We start from the raw sequence: 24758 nt of genomic DNA on the forward strand, positions 1-24758 counted from the left end.
GCCAAATTTGATTTTTAAAATATCTATTTTGTAATATAAATATTTTCAGTTTTAGAAATGAGTAGATAATCGATCTTCTGCTAAGCCTCGTAGTTGTATTGCTGAAGGGAAGAAGCAGATCAAATCCAAACGTATTGCACATTTTCCGTTATCTGAATAATGAAAAACTCACAAACTAGTTATCAATTTTTCAGTTCACATAAAATGGAATGGTTTATTTTTTTATTAGATGCATTTAATTCTTTAGTAGAATAAAATGACTATTCCATTATTTATCATTTGCTGCTTATTTATTAAGTATAGGGCCAGCCAAACATTCTGGCCCAACAGCCAAAAAGTCAGTTTTATATTCTTCAAGATGACATTCTTTCTAGCTCCAAAAACACATGTCAAAATACAAAAGCTAAACAAAAAAGGAGCAAGACATACCCAATTCGCCTTCTCTTGGGGAAACAAAACAGAACCAACCAAGCAAAAACCCACACAGAAACAGAAAAGATGAAACTATGTAATATTTAGAAGTGAGAAAATAATAATGAAAACAAGTATAACAAAAGTAAGGCATTTCTAGATGCCTTTAAAAGCTGAGTGGAAGAATTCTACACGTTTAAATGTTTCTGATTTTTACATTCTGAAACTGGCTTTCAGTTTCTGTTTTACACATCCACGACGAAGTTTCAGAAATCCATACATAAGCACTGGCATTTAAATGAATACTATACATTTGAAGCTCTTGATCATATACCTATGTGGAAAGACTGGGCATACTCACAGACTCGATAGGCAGAGGTCTGCCTCTCAGTCATTTCACCACAGGCTTTGCCTGGCTCTAACAAGTTCACTTGATGTAATATGGATTTCAGTTCCCGGTTCTGAAAGGCCTACCCTATCTCACAGAGCTCTTGGGGAAAAAAAGAATCACTAATAAATGAGGGCATAGGGATGCTTCAGATAAAGGTAATTTTCAGTAGCTGGTTGGATTACATACATGCTCCATGTCGTGGTTTTGTTTAGTAGGGGGGGGGCCTAAGGTGGTAGCTTCTGTAGGAAACTGCTAGAAGTCGCTCCCCTTTGTTCAGGGGACTTGGCCAGGCCTAGGGCGGACCCACTGCTGGCCAAGGCTGAGCCGATTGATAGCAGAACGTCTCGTGATAATGCCTCTGCGATAACGTATTTAAGAAGGGGAAAACAGAAAAAAAAAGAGAGAGGAGAGAAGATGTGAAGAAGCTGAGTGGGGGCAGAGGCGCAGAGGGGGAGGCGCAGGCCTCATGGGCCTTGCAGGCCTCACACTCTGGCCTCTCGCCAGGCAGCCGACTGGGCCCAACTCGGTCCAGCCCAGCTGCAAGAAGTGGAGAGGAGATGAGAAGTGAATAAGATGTAAAAAAGATCCTGAGAGACATCTGCCAGCCTGTTGTGAGGAACGGCTGCAGACGCCAAGGTCAGTGAAGAAGGAGGGGGAGGAGTAATGAGGCTCCTGGCCAAGATTCCCCTGCAGCCTGTGGTGACGACCATGGTGGAGCAGGTTGTCCCCCTGCAGCCCATGGAGGTCCACGGAGGAGCAGAGATCCACTTGGAGCCCATGAAGGACCCCGTACTGGGGGAGGTGGATGCCTGAAGGCAGCTGTGGCCCGTGGAGGGCCCGCTGGGACAGCTGTTCTGAAGGGACTGAACTCCATGGAAGAAATGACCCACACCGGAGCAGTTCCACAAAGGACTGTGGCCCGTGGGAGGGACCCCACGATGGAGCAGGGGAGGAATGTGAGGAGTTCTTTCCCCGACCATGAAGCAGCGGTGTGAAACAACGTATAATGAACTGACTGCAACCCCCATTCCCTCTTCCCCCCTGTGCCACTCGGGAGGGGAAGGTAGTAGAGATAATGTTAAGCTTGGGAAGAGGGAGGGGTGGAGGGAGATTATCTTGTTCTCTGTCTCATTATCCTGCTGTTTGTAGTAATAAATGAATAGTTTCCCCAAGTCGAGTCTGTTTTGCCCGTAATGGTAACTTTAAGGATTTCTCCCTGTCCTTATCTCAAACCTCGAGCCGTTTTTCCTTATATTTTCTCTCCCTGTTCTCTCGGAAGGTGGGGGGAGTGAGAGAGAGACTGTGTAGTCTGGTCCCGATCAGGGCTGAACTACGACACTCCATAACTTTGACAAAAACAGATACTAACATGACATGAACAGTCCTTCAAATTAGAGGACACACAGACAGTTTTAAATTTAACATTATCTTTGCAACTTCTGCTGTTGTATTTCATGGCTGATAAACTGCTACTATTTATTTTTTATTTAGGAAATAACATTTTTAGTCCCTAGGATCTTCTGTTCACTGACCTCTCAAAAAGTTTTCCCCTCTGTCTATTCGTTTAGAGGAAAATCTAATATTTCTCGAAGTCACCATCTCAAGTTACAAAATGTTCAGGACAGAGTAAAAATATATGAATCCGTTAGCTTTCTTTCTATGCACAACATGATTCACACTGTCAATGTAAAGCTTACATGAGGTCAGGAATCATGAGTCTAATACCAAGGAAAAAATAAGTCACAAATAACTGTAATGGTTCACCAGACTTTTTTTTTCTCTTATTTTGAGCATGGTGCCAAAAGAAGTGCCCAGGTCTCCCTCTCTGGATCTTAAAACACTACCCTGTTTGCTCTGATGTCCAGCTCCATCTTCTACAGATGCCATCTTGGACGACAAGTGGCATGATCAAATTGGCTGATCAAAATGATGTTTAACAGACAGGTATTCATTTCAAAGGAAAACTTAAAAATTCACTGTTTCCATCCTTTGCTGAAAGATGACAGGATTTTCTTGGCACCTATTTTTGTGCTATTCACAGCCTACCACAACTTAATCAATGATTGTAGAACTTTTTTATGCCAAGTCCCACTATCCGCAAGTGACATCATAATGTCTTATGATAATCTCTATCACTGGTATTTAGAAAGCAAGAGCTTTGAATCAGTCTGAGAGGAGCTACAAATTTGTAAGTGATCGATGTATATCCAGTATTTTCCAAAGCATAAGGGAGCAATTTGGTAAATGTATTGCTATGATACTTTCATGGATCTTTGAAAAGGGTTTGCTTCTGTATTATAAAAGCTTTAAGAATGATGTGGTCTCATTTAATTCTTTATCTGCAGTCAAAATACAGTACAGCTGCAGAATCCCACTGAAGTCAATCAGGCTCAATATGTGTTACAAGATTCTGCCCATACAGAACACCTTTTGAGTCTATGGCCTGCAAAACATGATTGCACACCAGTTAAAAAATCCTCATATTCAGATTAGTTTTCATTAAAATTCTGTTGATTAGATAATTTTTAGACCAAAAATCAATAATCTCTTTTGCACTACTGTCTGCAAGGTAAACAAATGTTTCTCAGTAACCAATATGATTCAAGAGTTCTTAAAAATGATACACAAACATACCATGAACTAATATAGCTTCTCTGTGTACACTTAACATTCTATGAATGAACGCATTTTTCGATATTTTTCTTCAAGCTGTCCTTCCAGTGCCCTAGCTGAAATTAAAGAACATCAAATTCTAAGCCTGTTTAATTAGAATAGCAAAGAATTAATCCTAATAATGAAATAACTCTAAACAGCGTTGTCTTTGAATCATTAGAGAATTTGCAGATAGTACCTTGTGAATGCAAACAAGATAATAATACAAGCACAGACACCAAATAGCCCTTTTTCCAAACACTAGTGGGTATGCATATTCAACAAAATGCAAATATTGACTTTTCTGATAGCAACTAGATCAGATTGCTAAGGTGTCTGATGGGACACTGTAATCCCTGTGTGGGAAACAGTACTGACCTTTGTGCTCTGTATGGCTAGCATGTAGCTTCCTTGCATTTATGATTCCCCTAACCTCTAAACATTTGCCACAACTGGAAGAATAAAGTAGACGTGTGGAAAAGGGCAATCTCAGTCAGTACAGAAAAGCTTGAAAGAAAGTAAACAGGCTTCATGTCTCATAATACCTCCTTGGAAAGGCAAGGAAAGGAAGAAATGTCATTTGCAATTGACCGCTTGTGAAGATGAGTGAGCACATAAAAAGACTCTTTTTTTTTTTCTTAAGAAGCAAGGAAAGAGGATCATAACAGGTCACTCATCTGCACGTTCAGCAATCAGTATGCTCAGCAAGTATGTTAGAATATACAGGCATATATACATACAGGATATTTTAGCTGATACCTTTTAATCTTGAACCACATTATACAAATCTTGCCTAATCCAACACTTAAAATTGGAGTGGAAATAAAGAAATGGATGGGGAAATGTTCGAGATTTCCTGCTATCTTTATTACACCTGCAACAGATGACAGACACTTTCAAACGGCTGTTTAGAATATGTATTTAAAGTCTATTAAAGGTTCGCAATAAATGCTTTTTCCTAGGTTCTCATTTCTGTTCTGGGTAGATATTATCCTTCTGCACATTTTTTGATCACAAGCAGGAAAAACAGAGATGCTGCAAGACAAACTTGAAAAAAAACAGTTTGAAACTTTTTCCAAATATTTTTTTTTTAACAACAACTAGCACATTTTTTTTATTCATTCCAGCAACAAAATGTGCCATCAGAAATTCAAAATGACGTGATGCAAAAAAGGCCTCACTGTTCTAGTCCTTACTGCTGATTCGGTATACATTTTGGAGTGTGCCACTTTCTTTTACTTCAATAGTAAGGAGAAAACAAAGACAAATATATTTTAAACAAACAATAATCCCTACACTATCGAAATATCTGTGAGTGAAGCCTTTGAGAAACAAATGGTTCCATTGCTATGCCTCTGGAAAATTTTACTTCTGTCTACAATAAGTTACTGTATGGGTCCAATGGCAGATCCTTACATCCTCCTCTAACATACTTATTTTACTTGACAGTGCTTTTATGCAGGCACATTTGCACCAGATATGATCAGGTAGGGGTTTTTTTTCTCATTTGTTTGTGGTTTTATTACTTATTTAACATTACCTTCATATAAAGGCAAAGCACAGAAGGATCAGAAAATAAGGGAAACAAACTAATTCCACGTCTTCTGGAACAGAAAAAAGCCCAAACTCAGGGCTTGTGTTAAAGATTACATAAAACCTAAAAAGACTGTTAGTTGACAGAGCTCATCTTCATGACATTGCTTTTACTGTTACATAAGGGCAACCTGACCACTTCCCTCAATAGAACGAAATGCCACATTTCAACAATAGTTTATTTACTGTGAATTATTTTTAAAACAAATATTTAAACTTATACTGCAGAGAGATTAAATGGGTTCTAATAACAGAGCCATTAAACAGTCACTTGGTATGGTCAAATGTATTCGCTGTTCACTTAAAAATTGTTAATACATTTTTCCAACCAGCAAAGCTTATGAACCTGTGAAAACAATTTATTATTCAGTAACTTTGTAAGATTTTTCTTCGCATCATTAATGCTTAGTGTGGTCTCTGTAAAGCTAATCATGTTTTTAAGAAAAATTAGAAATGCAGAGAACCAAAAACCAGGAGTCATAAGTAATTTGGGTTGAAAGAGACTTTGTGAGGTCTCTAGGCCATGCCCCTGCTCAATGCAGGGTCAGGCATGAGATCAGATCCAATTGCTTAGGGCTTTATCCAGCCAGATCTATTCCAAATTTATGAACAGTCTAAATAATGACCAGCCACATGCAAAATTATTTATATTATTACCAGTATTCATCCCAATACATAATTTAAAGCAATATTTACTATGTAGATAAATTTCTGCATTCAGCATTATTATCAAACTTCCTATGGAAAAAAAGTTTCATACTTGTTTCAGCATGTTTTCTGTCTGCCCTTATACTAATGCAAGGTACAGAAAACACTTGAACCTTAAGCACCTAACTCTACGCTTCTGATTTGATTATTTTTTTTCCTACATTGAAAATAAGTTTTTAAACATAAGTGGAAAACAGCAAGTGTCTGCATGTGTTAAAATGTCGTTAGATAAACATGTAAAGGAGTGTAGATCACACGAAATCATGTGAAATCTCCCTTAGTTTTACAGTTTACCTCTAGATGTAAAGATTAGAAATGTTTCAATGCTATAGAAGACCAAACCAAATCTAAATAGGTCAATTAATGTCAATTATACTACTAAATTGTATTTACTATGTTATATTAAAAACAATTTAAAGCTAATCTGTATTTTGACTGAAATATTGAAGAGCTTAGTAACTGTGTCACTCTTCATGACGAACAAGTGGGAGCCTGGATTCACTGTTCACACAACTAATTCTCCACTAAATTTGCAAAAACCAGCAAAACTAAAAACTAAACTCCTATCTATTTATAGCTTAGTCCTGACATTTTATGTTTGTGTATGCTATGAGCATATATGCTTATATTTCTATAAGTTTATTCATACATATTTACATAGGAACATGTTGAACCACCCTGAAAAGACTCTGTTGAAGAAATATAAATACATTCCAAGATTTTATGATTATGTATGATTTCTGCCAATTTTATTTCATTAATCGTATTTGTAACTCTATATACTGCTTTTATTTTGAGATGTCAATGACAATTGTAAAGAGTAGCAAGATGGTTTAATGTTTCTGTGGGAAGGTCAGATTACTGCTAATTAGACCAGAGTGCAAGCTACATAAATGATCCTTTGAGCAAAGAAATTATGATACTAGAATATTATTTTATTGGGGCTTTTTTTCCCCCATTTGCAGTGCATTTTTAGTGGCCAATTATCCTTAAAACTACAAAATCACAGCTTTTACATTTTATGAGGAAGAATCAATGTGTGCTAATTAGAACCTTGGTGGCACTTATAATACAAATGAGATTTTTGTATGCCTTTCTATTTGCTAAAATTCTTTATTCTTCCCTTCCTCCTGAGAGCCTGCATTTAATCAGCTTTATGCAAGATTTTATAAAGCTAAGAAAAATGTTTTAATATTCTCAGCTATATTTATTTTTGAACCATAATAAAATTTTTTCTTAAATTTCTATTCAAGCATTGCCATAATTGATTTTTAAGCTGTTTTAAGAGAATAAAAACATCAAGATTTCCGATTATTGCTAGCGGGCCAGTATTCACAATAGTATCTGGATTCTTTGTGCATAATTTAAATAGAGTAATTTGAACCTTATTATCAAGAATTTTTGCATTAAGACAGTACCAGCATAGCAATTTAAGCCTATGCTTAGACTAAGTCTAAACAGAAAACTAAATGCTAGAAAAACAAAAATTTATAGCCAGTGCACCGTATGTGGAAATAAATTCTACATGCATCTAGAAGAGAAGGCTCTGGGGAGACCTTATAGTAGTCTTCCACTACAAAAAGAGGGCTTGTAAGAAAGATGGATAGAAACTCTTCAGCAGAGCCTGTTGTTAAAGGAAAAGGGGTAATGGTTTCAAAATAGAGGGAAGTAGATTCAGATTAGACACCAGGAAAAAAATTTTTACAATGAGGGTGGTGGAACACTGGGACAGATTGCCCAGAGAGGTGGTGGATGCCCCATCCCTGGAAACGTTCAAGGCCAGGCTGGATGAGGCTCTGAGCAACCCGATCTAGTTGAAGATGTCCCTGCTCCTTACAGGGGGATTGGACTAGATGACCTTTGAAGATCCCTTCCAACCCTAACAATTTGATGATTCTATGCTACAAAGTCCAGCAAGCATGCAGAGGAGAAAGCAGCCTGCTATATGACTTTGCTTTTGGATACAAAGACGTTTGCTTATAGAATGGTATTTAGATGTGTAATCATTTGTGTCAAATCTCCTAGATTATTTAATCAAGGATTAGCCAGGACTCCATCAATCATAGATTTACCTTTTAATCAATACCTCTGCAAGAACATTGATAGATTTATGGACAAAAATCTATTGTATTGTTTTGGTTTTTTTTTCCCCAGGTTGGAAACACTGATAAACAGCTTTTTGATCAATAATAGTGGCCTAAACAGCTAAATGTCTCACTTGTAGTTCTGCAGGGCCACATAGAATGACAGTTTGTTACTACTATTGCCATGACACAATATGGCTATCCTCTCAGTATCTGAGCAAAAAAAAATTTGGCAAACTTTATTGTCAACTATTGCAATGTAAGACAAACTTTTTCTGACAATTATCCATACATTAGATACATCAATTTTTATTTTTTTTTTAAGAATCAGTAGGAATTTATCATATCAGGATTTCAGATAACATCTTAAGGAATAGAAAATATTTGAATTAATATTAATTAATAAAATACAATTTTTTCTTGACAATTCATCAGACCCCCCAAGGTGATGGAAGCATAGGTCAAATGACAGACAATATGCAAGTAAAGACACGATCCAAATTGAACGTTAACCTGAGCTGTTTTCACTCAGACTATCCCATAACATCTACTCCTCTTTGGACTCAAATCAAAAGCTTTGTGTCCCATGACTATGAAAAAAAGCTAGAAGTGAATTCAAATACTTGATCTCTCAAAATCTGTGGAAGTTATACGGCATATCCTACACATAGATATTCAAATAAGGTTGTATTTAACACCTTACACATGTTCTCTCCCAAGAACACACATTAGTTTCTGCTATGTCAAATCATCAAATACATGAATGGCTGGTATGAAAAAGAAAGACTTAGCTTACAAAAATGGGGCACAGGTGGTAAAGAACACAGAAAAAGAAGGCTTTAGAAAAAATTATCCAGACCACGGCTACACTAATAGAGTTTTCTTTACACAGGAAATAGAAGGCAACAAATCAGAGATTTTATTATCTCTCAAATGAAGCATACTACCTTGCCCTGCAAACAGATTACCTTAGATTAGTCTTCCAGATAAGGGAAGTCTTGCTTCAGTTTAAAGGACCGGCTGTGGGTCCTTCTACAATCTCCTTCAGGCAATATCCTGAGGTATTTTTGTCATTGATGTACCACTTTGCATGAAATCAAACAAATTTGTCTACTGGCAAAGCATCAAATCTCCTCCTTAGTTCCACAGAAACAGGAAAATTCCTTCTGAAACAGATTCCATCCCATTTTTACTTTATCATTTGCATGCAATCGTTTTAAAATCTGGCACTATCATACTGAATCATGCAAAGAGGAGTAATCTGCACAGAGAAATGTCTTGCTCATACAAGAAGAACTGCCTCTTGTTTAAAATAATTATGAACTAGCTAACTTTTCATCTCAGGAGTTCCATACTCTTTTCAAGCATTTTTACCAAAACACTTTCAAGTCTTCCATTTCACTAGGCAAAACAGGCTGACTTCTTAAATTTTCACTTATAAAATACTGTCTGATCACTGCAGTAACCCTTCTCTGTACCTGTTCAAGATTAAATTCAATTCAATCTGAAACATGAACATTCAGATACAATACAGTACGTTAGACAAGTTTTAAGAAGTGTTAGAAATAGTACTTTTTATTATTTCTCTCTCTCCGCTAGGAAAACCTTCCTTGATTATGTTATGACGACACCTGTTTCTTTATGGCATGTTGGTTACTCAAGTCATCACACAGTTAGTTGATCAACTTTTTTTCTTTCCTTTTTCCTTTCGTTGTTTCAAAGTTATAATCTTGATTATAGCAAAAATGTTATTCCAATTCCTTCAAATTTTTACCATCATATTTAATCTCATTTTCAATATAAACCTGAAAATCATCCAATTCCTTCAGCAATATATGCAGACCTGTATCTTATTAACTCTACTAGTAACTTCTTCCCAAATCAGTAGTTTCCTTTTTCTTCATAGGATGCTGTGATTTTTGTTAATTTATCTGGATTTAAAAAAAAAATAAAAACATCCATAATTATTTTTTACAATATCTAATTTATTTTTACAGTTTAACAATCCTTTAAAAAGTTATTTTTAAAAAGTCCAGAATTGTTATCATTAGGAAGAAAGAGTAGAAAGTTGTATTCATTTATTAATGATGTATGCAACTGCAGAATCAAAGAAGTGGTGTATCTTTTTGTACTAATCGCTTGAATAGCTCCAATATAAACACAGTTTACAATTTAATTCTACAGAGATTTAAATTTTAAGCTATAAAATACCTATCCACTGTTTTAAATTAATTAAAATATGTAATTTAAATAGTTACATTGCTTGTAGTTCTTATCTGTGGCTAGCCAACATCTATATGATCCAAAAAGTACAGCACAGAAGATAAAGTTTTCCTCATTTAAAGCCCATTAGCATCCCTTTGTGCTGAAATTGTGTTCTGAAGAAGTTGTGCATAAATGGGGATCAGTTCCAGTGGAAATTTACTGGGGAAAAGAATTGCTCTCTACATGGCAAGAAACCTGGAGTTTGTTTTACAAAAAAAAAAAAATGTAAAACACTAGAGCTCTTTTAAGTACCAAATGGGGAATATACCTGTAATATTATGTTCATTTGTGTAATACTCATGGGATTTTTTTTTTATTCATGTATTAGAGTACTGGATTATTAGCATGGTATTAGATAGACATCTGTACCAGGTACCTATACAATTATCATTTTGGTATAAATCCCTATGTCCTACAAAGTAGGAATAATGACGGAGAATGTTTTTTAATATTTCTGTCATGTATTCTGTCGTGTAGACAAAATAGCAGGAAACTCTTGCTGTTCATCTCCCGGGGAAAAGACCCACTGTTTCATTTAATGACATTCTTGAAAATACTTCTGAATGAAGGAAAAGGGAAAGAGGAGAAAAAAAAAAAAAACAAACCACAAAGTCATGTTGGACTAGATATGGATAGATCTATTTTTAATATTTGATGCAGTTTAGTTTACAGCTGGTTCATGTAAGGAATTAGCTTTTCAGGTACTTGGGGAGATATTTAAAATTTATTGATAAAACTGAAAGGAATATAGAAAAGAAATCTACTTTTTGTAGTTGTAAAATGAAAACCATAAAGACATTTGATTGAAAGCAACCTCTGATTTGGATCTCTTCGGAAAAGGGTCTAATAATTACCCACATTTAAACGGCTCGTTAAAATGGATGCATTAATTTCTTGCAAAGTCTTCTTAGAAGCACTCGACTTTTAAGCATAATCAAAACAGACAGCTGGGTCCACCCTTTATGATAATGTACCATGAAGCTTTATTAATCTGACCTTTGGAAACAAATGAGAAATTCAATACTGCCCCACCGTAATTGTTAGTGGCAGGCATTTTAGCAGTCTTTAATTTGCACTTCAGTTTAATATCTGCTTCCAGTTATGATGTAAATGTTAACAGGATCTGACACTGTTAATCGTGTTCTAGAGTCTGAAGCAGTGGCAAAAGAGCATGCTTGGGGTAAACTAGAACATGACCTTAATGGATAATAAAATGCATCAACTCTTTCTATGCTAAGAGTAAGGCAAAAAATAAATACTCTAATTTTTTCATCTGGCATCTGAGTGATATACAGTGCAGCAATAATTGAGAGTGGGGGTGGAAATCATGTTCACCAGATTAATCTGTCAATGTTATGTAAGTTCTGATTGTCTTTTACGTTTCTTGAAAAAGATATGGGATATAAGAAAATATGTTCCCAATATACAATCAATAGCATTCTAAAGAATTCACAATGAATGCAAAAAGTAAATTCTGTTTTAGATGTGATAAGTAAGGAAATTTCTCCCGAGTAACACAAATGTGTCTTTTCTTTTTGGCGTGTCCTTATACCCTATAAACAGCATAGAAAACCTATCTGCAATTTATGTTGATAGCTATTAAACTTTACTATTTTAAGTAAAAAACAGTGTCACAGTACTTGAATTAAAAAGACATCTATTTACAGGTATTTATTTTAAAACAATGCAAGTTAAATAGAATTTATTTCTGAAATACCAGTATGTGTGTGATCCATTGCTTCTGAATATTATGTACTCCTCCTGCACTTCCCTTTTCCTTTCAGGACAACCACTTCTTTCAGCACTCCTTTATAAACACTCTAATTGAACTACTGTCTATATTGTTTCTTAAGTTCATATCTAAAAAGCATGCCTGTAGAGCTTTTAAAGATCTCTGTGTATTTTTAAAAGGATCTCTCTATATATCTTTTTCAGTGATACAAATATGATAGCCTCCTTTTTGGTCAATAAAAAGGTATCACAGCAGACTATTTTACATAAGCTTATACTGAGATAATACTGAGATCTTCTGATAAAGCAAGGGTTATGCTATAGAAGAATAAAAACAAATAATGAAAGTTACTTTCCTCAAAATTCTAACATTGATTCTTTAGCTATTACACTGTATACTTATTTACAAATAAAATGTAAGTTTATAATGTGACAGCATTATAACAGTTTGTAACATACACATTCTTTTTTGAAAAATCTATTTTAAGAGGAAAACTTCAAAGTATTATGATACGAAGATCATCTTGCTTCAACAGTCTGCAACAGAAAACACAAGTTCCTCTTTCTATCATTCCGATTCTATGATATTTAATCATAACAATTGCCTTCTACATCACAATTACTGTGAAATAACCTGCCCCGACTGGCTACTGTATGCCAAACTTAACTAAGATACCTATAGTGTTGATACAAATTGTATTTTGCTCCTCATTACAAGAATAATAAGGCTCTGCAAAGGAGCAGGCTATGCAGAAGAGGTGGGTAACATTTTTAAAATCAGTATAATGCACCAAACAAATGCACCCAAGCCAGGAGAGCTCTAAGCTTCACAAGGAATGACCCATTTTGCATTCTTAGATTTCTACTGTTAACATAATCAAATGAATATCCACTACATGTGAGAAACATAAAACGCATAGCCTACAGACACTGCACTAATGTTTATATTATGTATATTAAAAGATCTAAGTATACTTTTTCATTGCATTGCATTCTCTCTATGAATTTAATGCAAATCTTCAATGCTCAAGAGCTAATTCAAATTACTTCATAAAGCCATCTGTGATTTATGTACCTCATTTAGGAAGAACGAACTAAACCAAAGCTAGTATTATTAAAAAACCCACATATTTCTGAATATTTCTTCTTTAAAGTGAAATCCAGTCTTGTCTTAAGTACAGAGGAGAATCTTAATATATGAAATTACAAAGCATTTAGTATGAATTTTTAACATACAAACCACAATATTATTAATAAAAATAGACTAACTTAAGGAAAGTCATGTTAATTAACTCTTCTCAGCCTACACCAGAAACAGTGCAAAAAACTCTCCACAATATTTTCAATAGAGTGTTCAAGTTAAACAGTAGCTACTTTTACATGGAAGCTTTTAAACAATATTTACATTAAAAAAAATATATATATATTCAGAGTGCTAGTCAAAGTGTATTGCTATTCAAAATCATTTGTGGTTCATACATCATTAAAATTTAGACTACTAATACATTTAAATTTAAATAAGCAAAATTGCTACATTCATCCTTTGAGTGACTTCTTTAAAGCTAATACAGTCTTAACATGAATGAATATGTATTCTAGTAAGTATTAAGGAATGCCCCCCACCTTCCCAGCCAATGGTGAATCTCTTTTCTGCTGTATCTGTTCAAATGAAGTGTTTATGCACTACAGAGAAAATTCATGAATACTGCTGAACATAGTCTCTGTAGTCAAGTTCAAAACATCTACTTCAAAATAGATGTAACAATTTAACAGAATGTAACCTAAATATTAGAAGGACATAAATTATCGAAAAAAATTCAGATAGGGATACCATTAGCTCTACAATGCTACTACATACAGAAATAACCCTTATATCTCTTGTTAGTATAGAGATATCATTTTGCAGAAGAGTTCTTGTCTAGAATTTTGACACAGGCCATATTTTCTCCTGCAAGTTTCTGAATGGCATCAATATTACATGTGAGAAGAAAAATGAAGTCAAATGTCCTTTTCTCTGCCATAAAGAGAATCAAAAGAAGAAAGAAATTATTTGTGTGTATAATTCCTATAAGCTGCTAACAAGTCAGATACATCTCACGTGAATTTCATTCTATTATGAATGCAATAAAACAAAACTGGAGTACATTTTTGTCGTTAGTTATAATTTCTGTAGTGGTCATCAAGATGTGTGATGCCCAGATTAGCGGCAGAAATAATGCACATCTGCATTTCAGAAAAATTGCAGAATCATAATGGCTATTTTGTTTTTTAGTTATTATCATTTCAGCATACATACTTGTCATAGCAAAACTGGACTTAGAAATTTTGAGGCCAACCAACATAAGGTTAGAAATAACTCCTACACGGAAATATGGACATCATTTGCAACACAACATTCAAGAAATTCTATGTGATGCTGTTCATCCCCTGACACCACCATACTAAAACTGCAGACAATTTTCTCTGGTATGGAACGTATGACTGTATTTTAAAATATGGTAAATGCTGCAATTCTGTTACATTTGAACCGTTTATTCACTTGTTATTACTTGAGCACTTCTCCTTACTTTCTTGACTAATATAAAGAACATTTACTTCCAGACAATAACTAGTGAGTCAAACGTATTCTTGAGTTTACTCTGCTTAGCTCCATGGCATTACACCGGTAGCAAGTCTGACTAGGTTACTGTACAAATACTGTCAGAAAGATTTCAAAAGTGGAATTCAGCTTCATCAATCAATGCTTCTTTTAAAATACATGAGAAAGTCTTCTCACAAAGCTGTATAGTACAGCACAGAACTTGCTCTTAATGTATACTTTCCAAGTCTGAGTAATTGCACTGTTATCAAATATATTACCTAGAACTGATCTGACCCCCACACTTCACTTTCTCATAATGAGCTTCAGGTCTGTTAAAAAATAAGATTGTAAGACTAACTGTTATACTGAAATAATTTTCACAGATAGAGTTTTGTTCCTTTTCAATGTGTTGAATAATCTGACTCTGAACTAACTCAGAAGCTAGAAAAAAAAAAAGATGACATTTTTACAAATGCGAATCATGCTAAAGACATTCCAAGATAATAACAAATAAATAAAACCCCCACAACGTTCAGTTAATAACACTGTGTCTGTAGGTCTCTTGTAAAATCATGGAAATAAAAAGGAGTGGAGAATTGTTTGGGTGGAAGACAGAGCTGCGGCAATTCTCAAGTGACAGAAGAGATTTGAGATTCACTTGACTAGGCTTTGGAGGAGAGTGGAACAAGATAGAGGGGAGAGTATTTGGCATACTTAATTCAAACAATCCTCATACCACCTTTTAAAAGTTTACTCACTCAGTTAAGTTGGAACATAGCGACAAATCGAAGAACAACAGAACAAAGAAAGCTGTAGGTCAGATTGTTGTTTTCATTGGAATGCAGCAGCTAAATACGCTCAAACATTTACTAACTTCGCTGTTTTTAGGTATATTCTCAAAATTATTACATTTTTTTTCTAATAGGTACTGCTTTACCAGAGAAGAATTACTACAAAGTAACAAACTAAAACATTAATCAATTCAATCCAGGAGGATTGCACTTCAGATTCTAACCACACTCACGTAATACGTGTCTGTTGAAATACAAGCTTAGAATAATTTGTCTGAAGAGACATAATGAGTCACTGTATACATTACAGAAAGTAAGGAAGGGCATTTTTTGCCATAGTTAATTGGTTTAACATGACATAAAATGCTGATACCATGTATCCTGCCTCACAACATACACAGCTTTGTCTATTATTAAAAATAATAACAGCCAGCTATATTGCAGGATAGACATAAGTTTGCTCACTTGCTAGCATTTGAGACTATCTCAAGATAAGTTGTCACTTTAAAAAGTTATTACTTTAATTAAGACCTTACCGGTTTTGTCCCTCAAATACTTTCAATTTTGAAAAATCATAAGCTTTTCTCGCTCCTCCTTGTCTTACATTTATCTTTGTCTAGAAAAAGACTACAATACCAATCTGGAATCCCAGACAAGGCCTCAAGTGTTGTGCAGGTATGCTAAATTTGTAAGGAGTGAAAAGCAAGTGAGATAGTCAAGTGATGTCCATGTGGTATCCTCTCTATTTTTGGTAGCCAAAGATCATAAAAGGAACAGATGTTTATTAATGATATCAGAAGAGCCTAGCAATATGTTCATAATAAAAAAGAATTATATTTTTGAAACTGATCTGTGAGTCAACAATGATTTTACATTCAGATTATTAAGGTAAGCATAAAATGAGAAGGACTGAATACAATTAGAAAGTCAGGTTGTAATTAAAATACTGTCAATCAATATTCTGCTGTTTAGTTTTGGGTGTTAATGACTTTCAAAGCTCAGATCAATAGCAGCTAGCAAAATTTTTAAGAGTATACTGTACCAATCAGTCTCTAAAGTGTACTTAACTAAAACTGTTCAAGTTAATATAATTCAATTTACATGCAGATTTTGCAAAAGCTATGAAAACTGTATGTATGTCTAGCTGGAGCATTTTTTGTATCTTTCAGTAACTGTTACGTTGCTGAAACTAATGGCCAAATTTACTCAAATTTGTGTACAGTATCATCTCATTGTTCAATATCAGCAAAATGACCACCTTACTCTCAGCCTAAACTTAAAACTGGCTTTTAGCTTTTTTGTTCTAGTAGATTTTCTCTGGTTTTGCTGTTGTTTTTTTTTAGAAACATAGATTACACATCACTTTTCCATACTGAAATTAATTTTCGGTTCTTAAATAGAAAATTATCATAATTCAAAACAACTGTGATCAGTTTGGGAACTGATAAACTGAAACATTACCAGTTCACTGAAATATTCTGTGACTAATTATTTCCAGTCTGCTCATGCTTTTTCTGAGCAAAGGAATTGAGATGACTTTGATGTTTGGCAAAAAGTTGGTATGTGTCAACCTTCTGGTTCTTCAGAAATAAAAGTTTTCCAGAATAATGTTGTCAGAAGGAATTTCCACTTCGAAGTTTATACTGCACTTTATTAAAAGCACGTGAAAGTCTCCAAAGTTAAGTGTAAGGTGGGAAAAAAAAAAATCTACAAACATATTTCCAATTCATTGCAAAAATATCTATTTTACTATTCATAAAATGTTATTAGTCTGAAGGCATTAATACTGGAAAAGAGAGGTAAAGAAGGTGAAATTGTGACTCCAATCCAGCAAGTAAAAATTTAGCAAGGTTTTAGTTGGTGATTGTTTACCTTGTTATTTCTTTCATGTTAAAGACTTGTGCTATGAAACTAATTTCATTTGTATTTTGTACTGGTGATAATCATTTTCATGCAGAAAAAATTCTGATAAGTATACGGAAGTTTGCCAGTGTGCACTAAAATTGTAAATTGTTAACGTATTATTTTACATAAAAGCAGTGTTTCTTTTTTCTCAAAGAGCGTACACAAAGTTCTGTTATCTGTTAAATGAAACAAGAAAAAGAATATCACAGATCAGAGAGAGATGGGATTAGTGTCAGAACAGGGCATGTTTGAGTGTTGGCTTCTATTTTGGTGTAGTTGACTTAGCAGCTGACAGCGGAAGTAACAGATGGGAAAAACAAGTGGGTCAGAAAAATGTCAGGAGAAAAAACAAATGCTACAAAACAGTAACAACATCATTACTAAAATATGAATAGGAAATAAAATTAAAAACTACTAGGCATTTATAATATAAGATATAGAATGATGCTTGTTACTAATGCCTTGACCCTGCTGAAGTCAACAGGTAGTTGACTTTAATTCTGCTGCAATATCCTCCTCTTAGCAAAATACAGTCTTAAAGAAATCCTGAATAAAATTAGATAGTGCGATAGTGATATCAATGGAAGTTATGAGGTACACCAGAGACTCCAGAGTTTCATTTGGTAGGGATGTTTAACACGGGCTGTAATTGTCCTCTGAATTAAGACCACAACATTGGTTCCAAAAGCTTCAGAACATTTAAGGAACCACAGAAAGTGTTTTTGTCCTTTTACTGTATACAGTAACTTCCATCTGCAGAGAGTGTAAAGAATACTCTTGGAATCCTGTCCTGAGAACCTGAGGATAATTTACCCATCTCACAAGAAGATTTGCAAAGCACAACACATTTAGATACCGCATGTGAACGGTAGACGCTCATTGAAAATACAGGGATGTTTACGCTGAACATTATTTTACCCTTGTTTCATCAAGCTGACCAGTATTTTAAGCAGAAAAATCTTTTAACATCTTATATGCCGTAAGTTACAAATGAAATAAAAATACCGTTCCGAAACTTCACAATGACATGGAAAGAGAACACATGAACACAAGTAAGAAATTTAAAGAACATGAGAAGACAAGGCCAAGAAAACCCAACCACAATACAACCCCCCAAAATGTTAAGCAATTAAGCATATCAGTATATATATAAAAGTGGAATAGTTTTTCCAAAGCCTATCCTGTGCATGAGTAGTCTTTCATGCCACTGAAATCTTTCAGGTTGAATTGTCAATTTAGGCAGAGACATGCACAGTAAGCAGGAAGATTAGTAGATTAAAAATTTCCTCAAGAGATGTTATGGATAGAATCACAACAAATCACAACAAATTTTATGCAGCTGAGCACCAGCTGCAGGAGCACCTCCTGCTTGGAGATAATAGATATCTCCTTTCAAGTAGCATTTAATGCTTTGCTTTGGCTGTGATTTTGGGCAATAATTTATAAGTCTTTGAAAATTGTTTCTCTAATTAGTTAACTAAACTAACAGCTAATGGGCTGTTATCTATGGGCACTTGTCATAGTTTAGCCTCACTCAGGACCAAGCTACACAGTCTCTTGCTCAGTCTCCCTACCCTCTAGTGGGACAGGGAGGAGAATCAGTAAAGAAAAGACAACTCATGGGTTGAGATGAAACAAAAATAAATTTAAGAGAAATAACAGAAGAAAACAAAACAGAGATAGAAAACAAATGTAGTACAATAGCTCACAGCAAATCCTAATGCCTGCTTTCCTCCTGAATAGCAGAAGACTCCCTTCACCACCCTCCTCAGTTATACACTGAGCATGATGTCACATGGGATGGAATAGCCCTTTGGCTAATTTGGGTAAACTTATCCCAGCTGTTGGCTAATTAGTAAACTATCCCAGCTGTATCCCCCAGCCGTAGAGGCCACCAGCTCCAGTTCCCCTCCCAGCTCAGGTGAAAGTTAACTCTATCCTAGCTAGAAGCAGGACAGCACTCAACATATATGATGGGCACTCCCAACTAGCTCATTATTTCATTCCTACTTTTACTTGTTCCTGACACACATGCCATAATGACCATACACTTGGCAACTGGGGAGGGATAGAAAGGAGTGTCAAACAGCATAATATAACTGAAATAAATCATAAGAATTCACAAGAATAGCAAATTTCACTATTCTTCTTTGTAGACAGAGGCTTAAAGTTTGTAATGTCTCTAAAATTAAGTATTCACAAATATCTTATTTCTGTAATCTAATCTGAGATTTCACAATCTTTTCTAAAATTTGCATTAAGTCATAAAACAAGGAAGATTTTTGACCAACACCTCATGGATACACTCACTACATCTAGAGGTGATTCAACTTTATATTGTATTTCTTCAGAAAATAAAATTATAAATCACAAGCTGCTTGAAACTGAAGCGGGTCTTTCTGGTTCATTTTACCATGTACACTCTTCAAACGAAGGACCACAGGTCCTTCAGATGATGTAAATTATCATATCATCATGAACAACGCAATTGTCCTGACACAACTCCAAACAAACATCAGATTTAGTTTGTCTTCAGATGCCTGTATACAACCTTAATGCGAAGGAAAGCAAGGAAATTGAGATTAATGAGTACTGTGATACATCAATAACTGAATTAAGAACAGCTAACTCAGGTGATATGATTAAGCATTCCTTCCTAAGGCAATAAAAAAAATATAGGTTTTGTAACTTAATTCTCTCCTCTGCTTGTAAACTTTAACTAGTATTCCTTCTTCTTCTACCTTCTCTTTGTTTTCCTTTTTAAAGTACCTCATAGCCCTACCTCTGCAAGCAACTACATTATCAAGACAACAATCTTTGCCTCTATTGGCAATTTTGCCTTTCATTTGCTTAGCAAATTTTTAACAAAGAGATTCGAGTGTTCTGTCTCTCGTCAGATTTTATATTAAAAAGAAGCATGAAATGCACAATTTGGCTTTCTGAACTCTTTTATCTTGATACAAGGCTGTTTCTTTAACCTGGATATTATATTTCAGGTAGTGCTTAGCCACTGGCACAGAGTAAGTTGTAGTGAAAGTTTAAAAAAATTGTATGCAAAAACCACAGATGACAGTAGTTTTGCAAGGCAGCCTACGAAGGACATGATTAATTTGTGTATAAATTGGAATCACATCCAGTTACAGATTTAGTAAATGGAAAAGGACAAGCTAAGGTGATAGTACTGATGGTTCATTGAAATATAATAAGGATCCATAGTTGAGGTCATAAACTTAGTGAGAATCTATGCAACCCGCTCCATGTAAAGTACAGCAGTCAGCCTTGTTCATCTCCAGCAGAGTTCCAAAAATAGTAGCTTATGCATTTACTTTTGACATTTCACCCTCCTTTCCTGGATATATTTTTGCAATTTCAAATATCAAAATACTCAGCAAACAACCAGTCTGGATTATTTTTTACCAACAACGGATGTTAGATCTGTGATAATTATATGAACCTCCATATTTTGAAAATAATTAGCACTTACCTTTATTTCTTGAGCTTTCCTGATTCTTTTCCTGCTGCAATTAAAATCAGAAAAATATATTATTTAGAGAATTAGTTACCACAAAAATCATAGACATACAGATCCAAAAGAGGCTTTATCTAGTTCATCTTCCCTCCTGCTCCAAGATAGAATAAGCTGCGCTTTGCCTGCTGCAGAAAGATTCCTATATAATCTGTTTTTAAACATGCCTAGTATTTTTCACATTTCTTTTCACAATGACAGTGATTAAGTGCTGGAACACATTGTCCACAGAGGCCATCCAGTCTCTGTCACTTTACTTCCATCTTGGTAGTTGGTCATAATTGAACTGAACTAGACTCTGTGCAACCTGATGTAATTTTGAAGTTAGATCTGCCTTAAGCAACTGGTTCAACTAGGTAACACTAGGGGCAACTGCCAGCCTAAATTACTACATGATATGGAGAGAGTGTTCCAGAACCTTGTAAGGCCTGGAGCAGTGCTTAACTATCCTCAGTTTCATCCTGAATTAAACTTTGCCAAAATGCCCTCAAGTACTTTTTTTTTTTTAAGTCATATTTTTCCTGACTTGTTCACATCACAGTGAATATAGAAAACATTTCACCTTTAAAGCAAAATATGGTCATCTTCTCTTGGTTCGATTATCTTCTTGTCTTCTCTATTTTTAACAATTTTTGAACATGTGCTGCCTAAATTGTTCCAATATTCCATTTCAGATTTGTCTAGAACTAATGATTTTTAAATATATCAGCCCTATAACTGCAGCAGCAACACATAACATATATTGACATATTTCAAAATAACATTTCCCTTCCAAAAAAAACCAGTATGACACAGCTGATTCATAGTCAACAAGTTTTTGTCTATGATCCCCTTAGTTGTTCACTCTAACACACCAATCTTTTCCCATGGCACTGTTACTTAGTTATTTCTCATTTAGGATTTTCTTTGAAATATCACTGTGTTATTTTAATGTAAAAATGTCTTTTAAAATAACATAAAATTATGTTAGTAGGTAACAGGAAAAGATTCCTTCTACTGAGGCAATACCACACAAAAATAGATGTAAATTTCCATGTTTAGAAAACAATCAGCTCATAAACCATCTGACTCTCTTTTTTGAATAAGCAGAGCAAGTCATTCTCACATCTACATCCAGAAGACTAAACCTGAGCAAGTTGCTTATGGAGTAAGCAATTTTGTATTTCTTGTTATGCAAAAATACCTGTGTTTTACATCTTGAAGACTAAATTCATATTTTTATTATACCTTTAAAAGTTTATGTTTGAGGCACTGGTCATATAAGTCTTTAGTTATTATTTCTAATGATGAGGAACAGGAAAGGAGGGCAGAGAGCAGAAGAGAAAATTAAGACAAGAGTTAACACTGGAGTACCCTGCAACCCATACCATTCTATGATTGGCCAGTATCACATCATCTGCACACGGTATGAAACAACTCAAGGGCAATTTAAAACCTCACAGTGGCAGATATTTCTTTCATACTCTAGTTAAAACAATAACTGTTGTATAATCCTTATATATATTAATACAGTATTGATTCTCAATACCAATATACCAAGAACTGAAATTATGTCAACCAGTGGCTATGTGCAAACATACTGCATACATGAATTGGGCCATGGCTAGTTTAAGTAGCTATTTAACAGTCTATGAAGTAATAGGCAAATGCTTGCAAGGCTGATAACTAGGAATCCACCAAATGTAACTGGCTCACCAGAGGAGAATAGGTACAGTACAAGTGCCTGTAACAAGCACAATGATACCTGAGGCCTTTGGACGGCACATGATAACTCCATTATGAGCTGAATGTAAGGTGGCCAAACAGAGCAATTTGATACAGTGTTCACTATAGGACAGCAATAGAGCTTGAAAACCATAGGCAGAAGAGCCAAGCTAAAACTATGAATCAAGTTCCCAAAGAACTTGGACAACTATTATATCTACCTGGAGGTTGCTTTTTTATCTTAAGAGGTACCAGCACAACCTCTCAGGCTGACCCTCTTATTTCTAGTTCAGGTCAGAGTACTGGGCTTACCTACGCTTAATTCTAGCTTGCCTTTCTTCCCCAGCAAATCTCTGAATCCCTGTCACAAGAGTCTAAGAAAATACTTTTTCCATAAGCCATATACTAAGCTATCAGGATGTTAGTCTCAAATTTTGTAAATATTTATAGAACAAACTTGTTAATCAGAAATTATGAAAAAGGTACTTGCTTTAATCATGTTAAATGTGTTGATGTATTACCATCAAGCTAACAAAGCAGCACTGCACCAAAAAATACTAATGAAAAAAAACATTTGTTTTGGAGTTATTAACTCAAAAGTTTTAAACGGCTGAAATTTATCATATTGTTATTTTGAACTAAAAATTAAGCCAATGCAATACTTTATTGAAAACACACAAGCATTTCCAGCCTCAAGCCTCCTATAAACATACATTCTGATATTTGTTCAGAAAACATTTTGCTTTTTGTAATTTTATTTGCACAATTCTTCCACAGCACTTTTTGAATAATGACGTCTAACTGCTGCTGAAGTTATACCTTTTTTATTTAAGCAGGTATTTATTAATCTGCATTTTCTAGTTATATTATTTGTTTCACATGCTAAAATATTAAATGAATATCCATTTGAAAATTAACGTTATATTTACACAGTAACTTATTTTTTAAGCAGCATATTTCTTAAATGCTCTACTTTCTATATCTAAAATGTAATGACAATGTCTTACTAAAAAGTCTTATTTCCATGCTTAGTATTAGTATAAAAACTCATTCATAAGAAAAAAAAAAAAAAAAAACCCAGTAAAATACAAAAATACACACCAAAATTAAAAAAAAAAAAAAGGAAAAAAAACCAGCAAGTTCATTACGTTCAGTAACCAAAGGATTCACTCTGAATCTGCAACTAAAGTTGACAGCTCCTCTCTTTATTCATTTTGATTTCACTGTCTGACACTCATCCTGTTTTTTGCTTGGCAAACATTGAAGAATTATTTCCCATTCTAGTAGTAACTAACAGCACAGCATGTTCTCCTAATTGAAATTTTAAGTTTATTTTATTTTCTGACTGACATATTATTTCTTCAGAAATGCTGAAGTCCATGTAACATGAAAGTTTGAAAGTCTGATATTCAGTGATAGCTACACAGTGAGCTAGTTGTCTTCAAGGACATGAGAAAAACCTATGAGAATTTAGTCAAGGCAGTAATCTGTCCCCAGAATTTTAAACTATGACTTTACACAATAGTTCCTCAAAGAGATGCTCTTTGTTTTGTGTATGGCAATTCTTCAAATATTTGATGATTTATAAGTTTATGCCAGTAAAAATGGCATTGGGAATAGGCTAAATGCAAAACACTTCTAAATTTCTTTTTCTATTACAGGATACTTAAAAAAAATAACAAAAAGAGGAAATCAGATAACTTTTTTGCTTTTGTTGCAATTTATAAGGGGTATTTTTAACATTCTATAACCTATTCATAACAAAGAGACTGTATTGATTACACTTCAGTACTAACTGCACTGGTTGATTCTACCTATATACACCAAGGATCTGTTATTATGGCGCTCATACCGGGTTAATTTAAATTCATCCAGATTGTACATATAAATCTATGGAAAGAAGTTAATGTCTACACCAATACTTACGTTGCTTAATATCCTTCTGATAGCATTTTCCCTGGTTACCATGCAAATAATTTCAGAATAAGACTTATTACCTATTTTTGACTGAGTAATATAGAAAAATATCACCTGAAACTAATTCTGTGTACTCACACAGCTGTTTAAACTCTATGAAGGAGATTTAAAACTGATGAAAAGAATAAAGCTATAGTCAATAACAAAAAAATATTTTATAAGTCATACAGACATAGAAATGTTTACCTACCGTTAAATAATGAGACCATTTAATCTACAAAAACTAAAACATACTGTTTCATTTTTTCTTATTTTGTAAAATAATACAGGTAGTGATGCAATATTTGTGTTGGTCTCTCCAAACTGATCTTGCAAATCGAAGTCAATGACTTTTTTCTTGTTGTTTCAAAGCAAAGAATTGTGTCAAAAACTGTACCTATTGGAAAGTACTTTTTCAAATTTCTCCATGAGTACATTAAACATACTAGCCAGATTTTTT

At 34.4% G+C, this 24758-nt stretch overlaps 1 protein-coding gene across 1 annotated transcript in view; it reads right to left on the minus strand.

Moving 5' to 3' along the window:
• The window catches only part of FSTL5 (follistatin like 5), a 328503-nt gene that overhangs the window by 255386 nt on the left and 48359 nt on the right, over positions 1-24758 (minus strand). The window contains exon 3 of the mRNA XM_086747425.1: positions 20597-20630. Coding sequence (XP_086603551.1) covers positions 20597-20630 — 34 coding nt within the window. The remainder of the gene's footprint in view (positions 1-20596; positions 20631-24758) is intronic.

The sequence above is a fragment of the Chlamydotis macqueenii genome, chromosome 4, assembly GCF_036417535.1.
Source record: "Chlamydotis macqueenii isolate bChlMac1 chromosome 4, bChlMac1.mat, whole genome shotgun sequence".
NCBI lineage: Eukaryota > Metazoa > Chordata > Aves > Otidiformes > Otididae > Chlamydotis > Chlamydotis macqueenii.